Here is a 16,924-nt window from a genome sequence, read left to right on the forward strand (position 1 = left end):
ATAAGTTGAAGAGCTATGTTTCAAAAATACCTAAAATGAATAGCCAAATTCATCTAAAGTCAACTTTGCCTAAGGGAGTTGAAACCTTAGTTTCTTATTAATTTCCAAATTTATAAACGGACAATTTTAGAAAGGTTTGTTAAATCATGTCAGCTGATGATACTCTCGGGGATTGATAGTCCACCAGCAGAGGTCGATATCGACCCAGTGATGTGAAAAATTGAAAACAACACGTTTAATAATTTTATTCGTCCGGAGTGCTTTTCTGAATTTACCTTCATCAGGTTTTTAGGAAGAATAAAGAAACTATTATTATCCTTTAACGTCACATTCCGCTATATAGACAATGTCCTTTCCCTTAATAATTGAAAACTTGGTGATCATGAATATGTCAAAGGCATGATTACATAATCCCATCAACATTAAAATAAAGGATACAACAGAGAGTTTAGTCTGTCTCATATTTTGGTAACATTTAGAAATTGACATGGGATCGGCTGAGAACAAAACTTTGACAATGAAATGATTTCAGCTTCCAAAATGTGTACTTGTCATTTCTATGAAGCAACATTCCAGCAATTCCTGCATTTAAAGTATATATCTCCCAATTGATAGGATATTTCAGATTTTGTATTTCCTATCATGATTTCCTTCATAGAGGGTTGCTGTCTACTAGAAAGTAGATATATAACTTCTTATTAACCTAAACAATTCAATTGTTATATTTAGCTGTTCTAAAATTGCTTCATGAATGGGAGTGAGAGAGTTGGTTAAATGGAGGAAGTGAATTAATCGGGGGTTTAAGTTCCAAGCGGAGAAAACTGAAAACATTCCTTTTAGAAATTACTAGTGGATTGAATGCTATGAAATACCAGTTTCACAGATGAAGACAGATATGTTCCATTTGTTGTAAAAACAATCCTGTCCATCTTTTTTTTAAATGTTACCTACCATATTTTTAAAGACTTATTTGAACGTTAGCAATATGACAAATACCACAAATGGAGTAGGGTCTGCTTACCCTTCTAGATCATTTTGATCATGTTTGAAATTTCACTGAATATTTTATTCAATTTTGTCGAATATACATTTTTGATGTATTGCTGCTATCAAATATTTTTGAATATCTTTTGATTCACACAGAAGTGTATAGGAACAGTTTTCAATATCTAAATTATATGAATATTCTATAAGGCCGAAAATTTCGTCCGAAACATGGAAATAAAGCCAAATTCGAAAAAAATACGCATTGGGGACACCAATCGTTTTCGCTTTAGTTGTATATGGCTAGAGATTATAGACGCTGTCCTAACAAATAGCTATTGGATAGTTCTACAACGTGAGGGTAAAGATTTCCGATGTAAGCATTCTAAAAGGTATAAAATGTTGTCCGAAACATGAAAAATAAAGCCCAATTCGATAAAATACGCATCGGGAACACCCACTTTCCGACACATTGTATCCGTAGTTTAGTAAAGCTAGGGATTATATTTGCTGCTATAATAAACAGCTATTCCATAGAACTACAACGTGAGGGTAGGGAATTTCTAGGGTAAGCCTTTTTATAGCCGAAAATTACGTCCGTAACACGGGAAAAAGGACAAATTTGATAAAATACGAATTGGAGCCACCCTCTTTCCAATCCATTGCCGCGACAGGTCTGTGTGGCCAGTGTATGGTAATAGACTTTGCTCTTAAAAATAGCAATAGGATAGTACTACAACTTGAGAGATAAGAACTTTTCGGATAAGTATTTTCTAAAGGCCTAAAATCTCGTCCGAAACATGGAAATAAAACCATCTTCGATAAAATACGTATTGGGGACAACGTGTTTTCGACCCATTGTCTCGGTAGTTCAGTTAAACTAGGGATTATGTTTGCTGCTCTAAGGAACAGTTTTTTGCTAGTACTACAAGGCGAGGGTAAAAAAAATCTTATAGAAAGTAATTTTAAAGCAGAAAATTTCGTCCGTAATACGAAAAAAAAAAGACAAATTTGATAAAATACGCATTGGGGTCACCCACTTTCCAACCCATTGCCGAGGCAGGTCTTTGTGGCCAGGGATTATAGACTTTGCTCTTACACATAGCACATGGATAGTTCTACACCGTAAGGGATAAGAATTTTTGGGATAAGTATCTGAAAGGTCTAAAATGTTGTCAGAAACATGAAAATAAAGAGATAAAAACTACAACAGAATAGAACGCCATATATTGTTTAGAAAAAACAAGTGTGGACACAGATGAGTGTGGATAGTATGTATGGATGTTTGACAGTGTCTTATGACAAAATGAGTTCTATGTTTTTTTCTATATGGTGTTATTAACTATGTTGCACGATGACAACCAATCTGAGCATTATGAGTGTTATTTATTAAATTTTTTATGCCCCCACCTACAATAGTAGATAGGCATTATGTTTTCTGGTCTGTGGGTCCGTTCGTTCGTTTGTCCCCCTTTAGGTTAAAGTTTTTGGTCAAGGTAGTTTTTGATGAAGCTGAAGTCCAATCAACTCGAAACTTAGTACACATGTTCATTATGATATGATCTTTCTAATTTTAAAGCCAAATTAGACTTTTGACCCCAATTTCACGGTCCATTGAACATAGAAAATGGAAGTGGGAGTTTCAGGTTAAAGTTTTTGGTCAAAGTAGTTTTTGATGAAGCTGAATTCCAATCAACTTGAAACTTACTACACTTGTTGCATATGATATGATCTTTCTAATTTCAAAACTCATAACTGCTCCAAAAGTAATCTGATAGAATTTCAAGCATTTTAAGCCAATATTATCAACATCTACTAATGAGTCTTAATATGTCTACATATCTAAAAAGTCATAGTATTCAAAAGGTAATGCAAAATTATTCCTTTTCATTTTTTTTGTTATATGGATACACATTTGAGTGATACATGTACCAATACAATATTTGTTGTGGTATGAAAGTGCAGTAATTAGCATTTACTGTAACTATGTTAATTCACACAAATTGAAAAATAAACAAATGAATGGACCAGATGCTCCGCAGAGCCCAGCTTTATACGACTGCAGAGGTCGAAGCCTGAACAGTTGGGGCTAGTATTGACACAACATTCAAGCTGGAAACAGCTCTGAGTTTGAATTGTGATTAAATAGATGACACAGCGTTTGAATTGTGATTAAATAGATGACACAGCTTAGGTTTCTGACACAGAATGAATGTGGTCTAATGAACTTAAATATTTGTTTTGCTTTTGTGTTAGGAGCAATTCACTATGCTGCTGAATATTAATCCTTTCAAACAAAAATATCTAAAGAAATTTTCTTTTTAATTTCTGAAATGAGAAACATTTAGAGGAGACAAACTTCAGTTAAGAGATCAGAAACTAAAAAAATGTATAATTTTTCCATTTGTAAAAGGGCATACCCTAGAAAGTGCTTGCAATCACTGAATGGTTATTAATGACTGCTTTAATTTATCAGTTGGTAATAAAGTGAATATTGCATTGTATATTGTATAATTGATTTAAGTTGACTGAACAAAGAAAGATAACTCCAATTTTCAAAGAAGATTTCATAAAGCATTGGTATTAGGTAATTCAAGAACCATTCTGGACAAACTCCAATTAAGGGTCTTGAATTTACAAAAATGTTTGTTTTTGGTCCGTAATTATTAGACTGTTTGTCCCATAACCCACACAATATATCCGAACCTTCTACTTATGGTATTAAACATTGTGGTACAATTTCAGAACAATTGAAATACTTATACACAACTTTTTAAACCGACACTAGATTAAAGCTTGTTTTGGGCACCTTTGTACCCCTTATTCCTAAACCTTAGGGACCATAACCCCCAAAATCAATCCCAAGCTTCCTTTTGTGGTTATAAACGTTGTGTTATAATTTTGTTGATTTCTGTTGACTTATAATAAAGTTATTATCCAGAAACCATCTTTCGGACAGGATACCAATTTACGACCCCAAATTTTTTGTGGTTGTATAAAAATGTTGAACATGTGCAATGAAGTATAGTTTTAGAAATCGATTAGGGAGCTACCATTTGATTTTTATGGGGGGCGGGGGGGGCTAGGATGAAAAATTTTGTCCTGCCTTTTTTTTTAGTTGTAATCTCTGTCCTGCCTTTTTATTTTTCAGTCTATTCGGTCCTGCCTCTTTTTTTCTTAGCTTATCCTGACTTTTTTACAACAATTGTCATCCTGCCTTTTTTTTTTTTGCCAAGTTACTCATCCTGCCTTTTTTTTTTACTCAAAATCCTGTCCTGCCTTTTTTTTCAAATTTCATCCTAGCTGCCCCCATAAAAATCAAATGGTAGCTCCCTTAGACTGGATAGGCCTTATAATTTTTTTCCCTCCTAATTGAAGGACCGTTTACACTCAGGGCCGAGTCATCAGCAGGCAATACAGATGTATTAAAACAACCTAGCATCATATTGCTAGTAGTGGGAGTAGCATTGTCCGGTAAATTTGTTCCCACTTTTTTTTATAAAATGTATGGTTCAAATCAAAATAGAATGCTTTTATCTCCTGAATACTTACATTGTACATAGAGATGATACTACTTTGACAAATCCTTGTCCATTAGAGTTGTCTGTCAAATCTTAATTTCACAAAGAATGAATTGCATAACAATGAACTGAGCTCAAAGCAAAGTACTTTAATAATACACTTAGACAAAGAGCTAAATCCAGTGATATACTTTGTACTACAGGTCCTTCATGACCATCCATCCACCCAAACCATATCTCAGTAACATTCCATACTACATGATTGGATTCAGAAGTCCTGAAAAAGACATGACTTTTTTTATCTTGTTTTAAGTATATATGCACAGGTTAAACCTTTATTGTGGATATAATCATTCAGTATCTAGCAACTATCAATTTGCTTCATGCACATATTGATATAGGTTGATTGCTCCTCTGTTGGAAATTAGAACACACCTCCATCTAATTTTAGTCAACTGACGAAGAAAAATTCAAAACTATATAAAATGTTATCTAAGACTTGTCAGTGTCTATTTCCTTTGCCACTGAATAAGATTCCATATTTACAACCAATGAAAATCAAATATCCCTCTAATAGACTTAGCATTGAAATCGTTTTCTAAAATGGTAGTTATGTGGAACCTAGAACTAAAAAAATTGAAACAATATATCTTAAATATTTCAAATGCATGTACATTTAATAATTCTCCAAAATTCACTTTATTTTTCCTTTTTTGGTTTTCTGTTGGAGACTGTATATTGACCTCTATGTAGCCTTTTCAACTTATAAAAGGGGGGATACATTCCCATAGAATTAAACTTTTCTGAAAGAATTGATTCCATTTATTTTCAATAAACAATAAATATTGAAGTCTATAACAGGCATCTAGGAACAGGCTCAACATTATTTCTAAACATGTATTAATATATACCAAAATGTGGACAAACCTACATTAAATATTCTACTTCAACGACTTTAATTAGTGGAGTAGATCAAATTAAAAAGTCACAATGGTTAAAAACTCCAATGGCAGTCTTTCCTGCTAAAATCTTGATGTGTAGAATGTGATATACCATTTTTGGGTCTATATACTGTCCTTTAAATTTAGGTCATTTTGACACGGCAAAATATGAAAAAAAATGTAAACTATGGTCTGGAAAGCACACAGTTTGTGATATTTTAAGGTATCTTTACTAAGAAAACCTGCAAATCTCAGTGGCAGATCCAGAACTTTTCAAAAAGGTGTGGGGGCTCTGATGGACCAGAGGGTTGCCCACTCCCATCAAGCTTCAATGATTTCTTACATATATGTCATAAGCTAAATTTCCCCCACCCCCTTGGTCTGTCTATGCATCTGTTTATCGTTCTGCGAAATAGTACTAATACTAATTTTTCCCCTCCCTTACCTGGCCCTAGACAGTTGCTTACCTTTGTAAACATTTTATAATTATAGTCAGGTATATATTGATTGAGAGTAACTTACATAGTAGTTAATGGGACTCTTTTTCACACGGTTCTGTGAAATATAATACGGCAAATATATACCCGTACATACTATCCGCATAACACAGAAATCTGATAGATTTTCACTCCTCTGGGAAAAATCAACCTGTGAAATGAAATGCCATGCCTGGAAAAAAATTACCGGGACAAATTATCCTCAGGATAAAATATCACAGAGGACGAAATAAACCGTTACATTACATGAGAAGCCGGTTTGGTTACAAATAATTATGTCACGTGAAGGCGCACTGACGTCACAATTTGCATTAATTTTGCAATACACTACAGTTCACTCATACAGAACCCATTATCATGCAAACATGCAACGTGAATGTGATTGGTTATCAAATAATACAGAATTTATGCACGTACAGTTAATATAGAAGAAATTAGTTCATCAAATGTGAGTTCGTGATCTTGTGGTTAAGACCGATGGCTACAGTACTGAAAGTCCTGAGTTAGATTCTCACTTGGGGTGCTAAAAATATCAGTACATCAGAAGGGTAATTTTCACCCTCTCACACACATCTTTGTTAATGTTCCGGGATTGTTGAAAACTTGCATATTCATCAATATTTGATTTTGTGGTTTTAACAATCCAGACAGACAAATAGCAATAAGGTGTTAAGGAAAACATGACCTAAAACCTCCTTCATATATGACAAAAATACATGGGAACTCATATTGAATGGTCAAATGTGTTCAATATGAAAATTGAAATTAAGATGGTAAAATCAAATATTAGCCGTTACTGTAAATGGACTTAAAGTATGACTTTTCAGCAAATTTAAAGGGAAATGACACGGAAGGGGCCAAATAGTGTTCAAGGGGAGCAAATGCTATTTAAATTAGTATGCAGGTTTTAAATATAGAGGGAAGTTGAGTCATCTTTTTGGGTGAAGTTAAATACTGACTAGTGTGTGGTTCTCATTGGGTCTAAGCGTGACCAATATTGACAATTTTTCGCAAGCGTGAAACGTGAAAGTCAAATTATTGTGTCATAAAAACGGGAAATGAGGTCTGTCGTGAAAACGGGAAATGGGGTTCTGCAGGACCCCGGAAATGACAAAAAAATGAAAATTGCTCATGTACATAGTGTAAGCGGGATATGGGAATCTGACAAAACAGTAAGTGGGATCTGGGATCAGAACACCACCCCCCCCCCCCCAATGAGACCCCCTTATGTAGATTTACCTTCTAATTCTATATAAAAAAAAACACAACTAAGAACTACGTTTAATTCACTTTGACTACTGATATGCAAACCTAGAAATATTTCATAAAATAGTGATTGAAAGATTCATAACACTTTGAAAGGATAATTCAGACACGTGTTACGCGGGGAGCATGTTTTAAATTTGTTTACAAATAATAATGTCACGTGATCGCGCACTGACCTCAAGTTGCATCGCCCTTACAATTCACTAATACATGACCATTTTCATGCAAACATGCAACGTGAATGTGATTGGTTATCATATAATACAGAAATAATGCATGCACAGTTTAAGAAGAAATTAGTTCAATAAATCGATGCGATTTTCACTTTTGACACGAATAGGTCGGGTTGACATTACTGTCATCGGAGATAATATTGAGATAAATGGGATAAAACGGACCGTCAAAAAGGTCTAGAGGAGCACATCAGTAGAACCTTAACATTAATAAGTAATACTTACCAAAATTTCTCTAATTAAAGAACTATATAACTGAAATTTCACAAAGATAACGGTAAACATTTTGTTGATGGTGATGATGCTATTATCGATCCGTTGAATTCAGGGTCAACGGAATTTTTTGCGTTGCGTTTAAATCATTGAGGCCATCTATTTTTATTGCGGGTTCCACATATATAAATCGGAATTAAAGAAAAAATGGAATGTTGTTAGCAGAATCAAAACAGAAATGATGAACATTGCAACATTTTCAGCAAAATATAAATAGGATGGAGGATCTGTGTATTCACATTATTTGTAAAACTCTCCTTATTCATGTGAAGCGTGTGCTTTACATCGAGGCTTGCTATGCTTATCATTGACGCCACAGTACTTCAACCAATCAGACAATGTTTATTTTGGGCATTTGACTTTTTTTAACTCAGATTTTGGAATATTTTAATCGAAATTATAGAAAAATGGAATGTTGTTAGTACATATAAAATAGAAAATGATGAATACTTTTAGCTAAAGATAATTTGGATGGGGGTTCTGTGTATTCACATTATTTGCACAACTCTCCTTACTGATGCCATATTTTGGAATTTCCGTGACCTAAATGGTTCGCGAAAATTAATATTTTTATATATAGTATAGTAATAAATCCACCATCTTATTGAATTCAAGCGCAAGCCAGTCATGCAAAAAATTATGTAATACACTCGTACAACTATGGATTATTCAGTGATAGAACATCATCAATATAACTGAAAAAGAAATGAATTTTGCAAGGTGCTTTTCTATTTGTCTTTTCAATTGAGCTTGGGGAACACTGGGAACAGTGTTAATATATTATATATGTTCCTTTGAAATGATTTCAACTTCCCAAATGTGAACTTGTTTTTGTATTGTTATGAGTTACAATTTATGACAAAAATAAGCAAAGACCCATCGAAACAACATCTGATAAACAAATTTAATAATACTTTTAGATATTTGGATGATATTTTGGCTCTCAATAATGACGACTTCAGTATGTATATTAATGAAATTTATCCTGTTGAACTTACTTTAAATAAAGCTAATACTAACAATGACCACTGCCCTTTTCTCGATCTTGATATCTATATCACTAATGGAAAGCTGAATACTAAAATTTATGATAAAAGGGATGATTTTTCATTTCCTATCGTTAATTATCCGTATTTAGATGGTGACGTTCCCTTGTCACCATCTTACGGTGTTTATATATCTCAACTTGTACGATTCGCTCGTGTATGTAACAATGTTTTAGATTTTAACGAGAGAAATTTATGTATTACTGAAAAATTATTACACCAGGGTTTTCGATATCACAAACTAGTCAAAACATTTACTAAATTTTATCATCGGTATAAAGACATTATTCGTAAATATAGCTCAACATGCAGACTTTTAATACGTTCAGGTATTTCACATCCAATTTTTTATGGTAATATTCTTTATAAAGCACAAAGGTGTCAGTATTCACCTCAGAAACTTACAAAACCTTTGAATAGACTTATTAAGAAGGGATATAATTACGATACTGTTGTCAAGTCATTAAAGATTGCATATTTTGGCGTTAATATTGAGTCATTGATAAGGTCTTTGCATCGGAACTAAACACATTTATTCTAAAAACAGTTGTTGGCATGACACGGGTTATGTTCTTCTCATATATGTTATGATGGTATGATACTAAACCCCTAACGGGAAGGATTGTGCCTGATGTTCATATGATGAAATCATAATCTTTCAGTCAGTTTAGTTGAAGTCTGGAGCTGGCATGTCAGTTAACTGCTAGTAGTCTGTTGTTATTTATGTATTATTGTCATTTTGTTTATTTTCTTTGGTTACATCTTCTGACATCAGACTCGGATTTCTCTTGAACTGAATTTTAATGTGCGTATTGTTATGCGTTTACTTTACTACATTGGTTAGAGGTATAGGGGGAGGGTTGAGATCTCACAAACATGTTTAACCCCGCCGCATTTTTGCGCCTGTCCCAAGTCAGGAGCCTCTGGCCTTTGTTAGTCTTGTATTATTTTAATTTCAGTTTCTTGTGTACAATTTGGAAATTAGTATGGCGTTCATTATCACTGGACTAGTATATATTTGTTTAGGGGCCAGCTGAAGGACGCCTCCGGGTGCGGGAATTTCTCGCTACATTGAAGACCTGTTGGTGACCCTCTGCTGTTGTTTTTTATTTGGGCGGGTTGTTGTCTCTTTGACACATTCCCCATTTCCATTCTCAATTTTATTGTCATTTCTATGTAGCAACATTCCAGCAATGCCTGCATTTAAAGTATATATCTCCCAATTAATAGGATATTTCAAAGCTTGTATTTCCTTGCTGTCTACAAGCAAGCTAATAAACTAAGATATCTAACTTCTTATTAACATAAACAATTCAATTTTTTATATTTAGCTGTTCTGCACTGGCTTCATTAATGTGAGTGTAAGAGTTGGTCACAGGGAGGTCCTGAATTATTAGGGTTAGAGTTAGAGAAAGTGGAAAACATTCCTTTGAGAAATTACTAGTTGATTGAATGCTATGAAATACCAGTTTCACAGATGAAGACAGATATGTTCCATTTGTTGTAACAACAATCCTGTCCATCTTCTCAAATGTTACCTACCATATAAAGACTTATTGCCAAGTTGTTTTAACACAAGCAACATGACAAGTACCACACATGGAGCAGAACTCCATGTGTGTATATTATATGAATAGAATATGTTAAAGTTTGTTGAAAATTTAACCAAATATTTATGTTGTATTGTCGAATATTTATTATGTTTTGCTGGTACCAGAGATATGTCCTTTTATTCACACTGAAGTATACAGGAACACATTCTATTCAATATAAAACAACTGAAGACCATTGACGTTATGTGTATTTATTCTTCTTAATTGATACATTTTAACAATTTCAATATAATGATAAAGAATTTAAACAAGATCCAGCTTGAACAAAAACAAAACAGCACTAAAACATTCATAATATTTGTACATTCATTTTTTTAAACCCATTTCAAGCTGATTACTGGCGGTAGTTTATTAATACAAAAATCATTTTCATTATCTAACAATAAAAAACTATTAATACAACAATCAGTAAGATAAAAGACATTATAAATGTACCTAAGCAGAATTCTTAATTACAATCAACATTCATTAACAGAAATTCTAAACAAAAACAAATGTAACAACAGTGACAACTAATGCTCCATATCAAGCCATTCATTTTAAACAAAGAATTATTTTGAATCTTGAATAATTTTGAATTCTGAAACCCAACCAAATAGGGTTAGCTATGCATGCATGGCTAACTTTAATTGACTTAATTAATATTTCAATATGAACTTTCAAACCCCCCTTATCCATGCATGTATGGCTCACCCTCCTCAATTATGTTAATTTTTCATGTATTACGAGAAATATATATTTTCTTTGAATTAATTTTACGATAGATTTATTAAACCTAAATACCATTAATATAGATATATGTTTTCCTACAAAAATAGGGTGAAAAAAACCCAGGGCAAACATTCCAAGGCAAACATGTAATTAGGGGTATCAGACTTTCGCTACCTCACCTTTGCATCTTTGAGTGCAGGTGAGACAAAATATTCTCAATAAGATGAACATGCTTTAAAAAGTTTCCAGTAGATGAGACCATAATTACAGTTTCGACAACTTCAGCTACAAATTAGACAAAAAAATAGAAAACACTACTTTTTGATTTCAAACAAATATAAAACCCTAATATTGAAATAATTATATATTGCTATTATAAGTCAGTTTAGTTCAATTTTGTTAAAATTAGCTGAACAAAATTGTTGATGTATTTTAAATGGCTTGCAAATCAATCATTCAACTCATGTGAAACCATATTCATGCAACAATTGCTTATTTGAAACAAAGATTTGAATAGTAAGAGTTCTTAGTATTAAAATGAAATTAAAAATAAGAAAATATGAAAATATAAGAAATTGGGTCAAATTGGTGAACATGAATTCAACACCTTTAACAATGACCCTTTTTTTCAAAATTAGATCTGATAGGGACAAAATCACAAACCCCAAGACATTATCCCTACTACTATTGTAGGGGTGCCAATACAATCTAGTTTTTAGCTTTATTGGCCCTTTTTATTAACTTTTTTTATCAATCTTCAAAATATAAAGTACATATATTAGTCCATTTTTTAAGGATTGTTTTTTTTTGGAATGCTTACATGTAACAATGGTTACAGCACAGAAATCGCTTGGTCACAAATTAATGACAATGAACTGCTTATACAACATTTGAAGGCAGAAGTATGTGTTGTACAAAAATACCTTAAAAACAATTGTTAAGTATGTTGATTAATTAATATGCTCCCTCTCTCTATCAAACATATACATGTACATACATACATTTACAGAAGTTATCACAGATATATGAAATCATTAAAATTATCAATTTTATATCTATAATTTAAAGGATTTTTTTTTATGAAAATCAGAAATACTTTTTCTACTAAGCAAATACTCAAACAACACAAAGATACAGTTAACTCTCGTTGTCTCGAACTCGGTTGACTCGAAATTTCGGATGAGTCGAAGTTTTCACGTGGTCCCGAACTTTATTCCATACAAAAGTATGTAATTCGACTCCTGATGAGTCGAAATTGGATGAGTCGAAATTTCGGTTGAGTCGAACTAAATTTACGGTCCCAAGGTTAACAAAAGCATTCAAAAATCATTTTTTATCTCGAACTAATACACATATGTCAAAACATGACCCCCGGGATTTAAATGGATTGAAGAGTTAATCTGACAATACACGTGTAATTAAATTTCCGGTCACTGACCACTGTATTGATTTATGACATGCTATTTCCATGAGTGTTTTCCTAAGATTATCTTTTGTAGAATTTTTATAAATAATTAGTGATAAATTGTTAATGTTCATGAAAAAGTATTTTAATTGTTTACAAAATAATTAATTTGGATTTACACTAATGAGCTTGGGTGTGTATAAAGTGAGGATTATGGCTTCCGTTGATGATCACCTAAAAACTACTCAAACGGCGTCTTTAATCTTATTATATGTTCTTTTGAAAACAAAGAGTGAGATAAAACAAAATGAATAGAAATCAAAATTTTCTTAAATATCTTGTATCCGAGAATAAACAATTTTGTCAGCTATTAGCGACCTGAATTACGAAACTGTCGATTGGAAATTACTCTCTTGGAAAAGCCATAGGATTTTTTTTTAATTGAAACAATTGAATAAGTAAAAATAACAGTCATTATAATAATAAAAGACTGTGACATACAAATACATCAATCTGATACTAGAATATCGATCCCCTTGTCATATTCACCCGGATTTATTTTAGCTTTACCAAGCTAAGCAAGAGTTGTGTCCCTTAGATTGTCGAACTTCCGGTGTTCGTTTGAGTCGAACTACGTGTATCTCGAAATATTTCTCTGGTCCGGCTGACTTCGACATAACGAGAGTCGACTGTATATATGACTATAAATCTTTAATAAAAACATAAAGTTCACCTTCATCATTTGTATCATCAAGGCTGTTAATATATAGATTATAAAATAGGGACAGACTATGAATTATATGTATATACACTGCAAGGTTGACTTTGAGAATACAAATAAAAATAATAGAAAGACCAAGTATCTTTGGTTAGCGTCAAACATTATTTTATGTTTTTTAGGTTTCTGAACTGTTTGTTTTGATCACTTTTATATTGCTAATTTTAAAACTACAATGATTTTTGAAGATAGACATCCTGAATGCATTGAATTAATCTTCTAAATAGTAAATTTCAATTATGTGTGTGATCTCCCAAAAAACTACAAAGGCAAGAACCATGTTCCAAAAAATAAAATAAAAGGTGCAGAAAGACATGATATAGGTAAGATTCTGAGAAAATTTCGTTAAATTCTTTAAAGTTGTTATGGGGGAGCTGTGGATATACATTTGTATATAAAATATATGGCTTCCAGATTGAAAAAAAATTAAATCACTTACTAAGGGAGCCACAAAAAAATTGTAGCAAAACAAATTATGTGCACAATAACACTATTTAATGAAGATTCTGATGATGACTCATCAAACTGTAATCTAGAATTAAGGAGGAACAAAGTGAGAAAAAAAATGTGTACTGAAGTGTGCAGATATAACAAAGCATAAGTCATGTGGTCTTATGATGAAGTAAACCCAAAAATCATTGGGATGAAGAAAGGAAAAAAGAATTGGAGAACTTATTACCAACTCTGTCAAGACAAGTGCATATACCAAATTGGTATTGAGGACTAATGAACTGAGATGAACTAACAGCTGAACGGACTCCTCATCAGAACCACCAGAAAGTAGGGGTATTAAAAAAGGAATAGTTTGAAAGATATATCAATGTAAAATTATGAATATTGTTCTTATAAATTATAATTATTTTAAATCAACAATATGTAAGCAAATATTGAAAAAATTACACATACATGTACATTGATTGTTATTAGCACTATGTCTGTATTTATGTCAATAATATTGTAAACTAATACTTGAATTTGATGCAGTACTGTGGATAAGCTTGTGTGTCATTAAATATGACATATTCAACAACTGGGTTATATTTAGCATCTGTTGCCGAATCATAGTTTAACATTGTTCCATCTTGTCTTGTAGGTAGTACACGCATTCCTTTTTGTCCCTTAATAGGCACACCTGTTAACACGTTACACAGGTAAATATTATGGTCACCAGTGCCAGTACCTGTAGCCAGCCAGTTTCTAGCTGAATATGAGGCATCTGCTGAGAAATATACTCCATCACCCCAATATGCATCCTCTATATAAAAAAAAAAATCTGTTAAGAAAAATGTATATGAAATCAGGTAGTAGTTTTTATTTTATGAAATATTGTTTGCATCTCAAACTTGTTGAACTGCAACTGAAAATCAGAAAATAATATTTTATCTATGCTGTATCAGACAAATTTTGTATATTAACATTCCATTATATAGATGATGTTCTCACACTGAGTATGTCAAAGTTTTGCAACAGCACTGATTCAATCTATCTCATTAAGCTTCAAATAAAGACAACCACATATACAGGTAAGTCTTCTGCAATCAGCTGAATATCTCAAACAACACACATAATTTGACAGTAACTAAAACTTCAGAAAAACAAAATGACTCCAATTAAACTAGCAAAAATTTAATTGCACCTAAATATGGATACATCTCCCATTTGATACCTCATTTCAAAACTTAAATTGACTTTTCTATCAACATTTCCCTTATAGATGGCTGCTGCTTACAAGGATACTATTGAAACAAAGGTTCCTATGGTAAAGTCATCTATTTAAAAATTTTAATTAATATGGTTAAGCACTGCATATCTTTGCAAATAATGTAATAACAAGAATGTGTCCAGAGTACATGGATGCCCCACTTGCACTATCCTTTTCTATGTTCAGTGGACACTGGTCTGTAAAATTCAGGCCAAACTCTAATTTGGCATTAAAATTAGAAAGATCACCTCATAGGGAACATGTATACTAAGTTTCAAGTTGATTGGACGTCAACTTCATCTGCAAAAACTATTTTGAACAAATAAATTTATCCTGAAGCAGGGCTATCATTTTCTACATTCTGTGGACTGTGAAATTTGGGTCAAAACTCTAATTTGGTATAAAATTAAAAAGATTACCTCATAGGGAACATGTGTACTAAATTTGAAGTTGATTGGACTTCAGCCTCATCAAAAATACCTTGACCAAAAACTAAAACCAGAAGCAGGACAGACAGATGAATGGATGGAAGGAGGAATGAACGAACTGACAGAAAGACAATCTAATGGTTGCACAGACAGAACATCATAATGCATGCGGTGGGGCATAATTATGAATATTCTGTGTCACAGATAACCAATGTTTTGTTGTACTTACTGCTATTGTCTGAGCAATAACTCCTGTTAAATCCATACATATTGATACTAAGTATAGCTTTATCTGGTGTACCATGCCATAATTCTTGCTCATTATTATGTCCTTGTGGGTTTTGTTTTTCTATCAAAGCCTTCTTAGCTGCATACATGTGGTATAAACTTAAATTCTGAATTCTCTCAATCTGTAGGTTTTAAATGATAAATGTTAACTAGAGGCTCTAAAGAGCCTGTGTCGCTCACCTTGGTCTATGTGCATATTAAACAAAGGACACAAATGGATTCATGACAAAATTGTATTTTGGTGATGGTGATGTGTTTGAAGTTCTTACTTTACTGAATGATTTTGCTTCTTACAACTATATCTATAATGAACTTTGCCCATTAGTAACAGAGAACTATATTTGGTAAAAATTTACATAAATTTACCAAATTAATGAAAATTGTTAAAAATTGACTATAAAGGGCCATAACTCCTTAAGGGGTCAATTGACCATTTAGGTCATGTTGACTTATTTGTAGATCTTACTTTGCTGAACATTATTGCTGTTTACAGTTTATCGCTATCTATAATAGTATTCAAGATAACCAAAAACGGCAAAATTTCTTTAAAAATTACCAATTGGAGGGCAGCAACCCAACAACCAGTTGTCCAATTCATCTGAAAAATTCAGGGCAGATAGATATTGACTTGATTAACAATTTAACTTCTTGTCAGATTTGCTCTAGATGCTTTGGTTTCATAGTTATAAGCCAGAAACTGCATTTTACCCCCTATGTTCTATTTTTAGCCGTGGCGGCCATCTTGGTTGAATGGCCAGGTCATCGGACACATTTTTCAAACTAGATACCCCAAAGATGATTGTGGCCTAGTAGTTTCAGTGGAGATTTTGTAAAAGATTACTTAGATTTATGAAAAATGGTTAAAAATTGACTATAAAGGGCAATAACTCCTAAAGGGGTCAACTGACCATTTTGGTCATGTTGACTTATTTGTAGATCTTACTTTGCTGAACATTATTGCTGTTTACAATTTATCTCTATCTATAATAATATTCAAGATAATAACAAAAAACAGCAAAATTTCCTCAAAATTACCAATTCAGGGGCAGCAACCCAACAACCGATTGACCGATTCATCTGAAAATTTCAGGGCAGATAGATCTTGACCTGATAAACATTTATATCCCCATGTCAGATTTCCTCAAAATGCTTTGGTTTTTGAGTTATAAGCCAAAAACTGCATTTTACCCCTATGTTCTATTTTTAGCGGTGGCGGCCATCTTGGTTGGTTGACCAGG

The 16,924-nt window shown here is 32.7% G+C and overlaps 2 protein-coding genes across 3 annotated transcripts in view; one reads left to right on the forward strand and one right to left on the reverse strand.

Moving 5' to 3' along the window:
• Positions 1-16,924, forward strand: part of LOC139521744 (coiled-coil domain-containing protein 172-like) — a 388,671-nt gene that overhangs the window by 34,239 nt on the left and 337,508 nt on the right. The gene's annotated exons all lie outside the window — the stretch shown is intronic.
• Positions 13,185-16,924, reverse strand: part of LOC139521732 (protein mono-ADP-ribosyltransferase PARP14-like) — a 36,814-nt gene continuing 33,074 nt past the window's right edge. For both annotated transcript variants that reach the window (XM_071315295.1, XM_071315296.1), the window contains 2 exons: positions 15,628-15,808; positions 13,185-14,523 (listed from right to left, as the gene is read on the reverse strand). In XM_071315295.1, coding sequence (XP_071171396.1) covers positions 14,231-14,523; positions 15,628-15,808 — 474 coding nt within the window. In that variant the 3' untranslated portion in view covers positions 13,185-14,230. The remainder of the gene's footprint in view (positions 14,524-15,627; positions 15,809-16,924) is intronic.

This window comes from Mytilus edulis, chromosome 4 (genome assembly GCF_963676685.1).
Source record: "Mytilus edulis chromosome 4, xbMytEdul2.2, whole genome shotgun sequence".
NCBI lineage: Eukaryota > Metazoa > Mollusca > Bivalvia > Mytilida > Mytilidae > Mytilus > Mytilus edulis.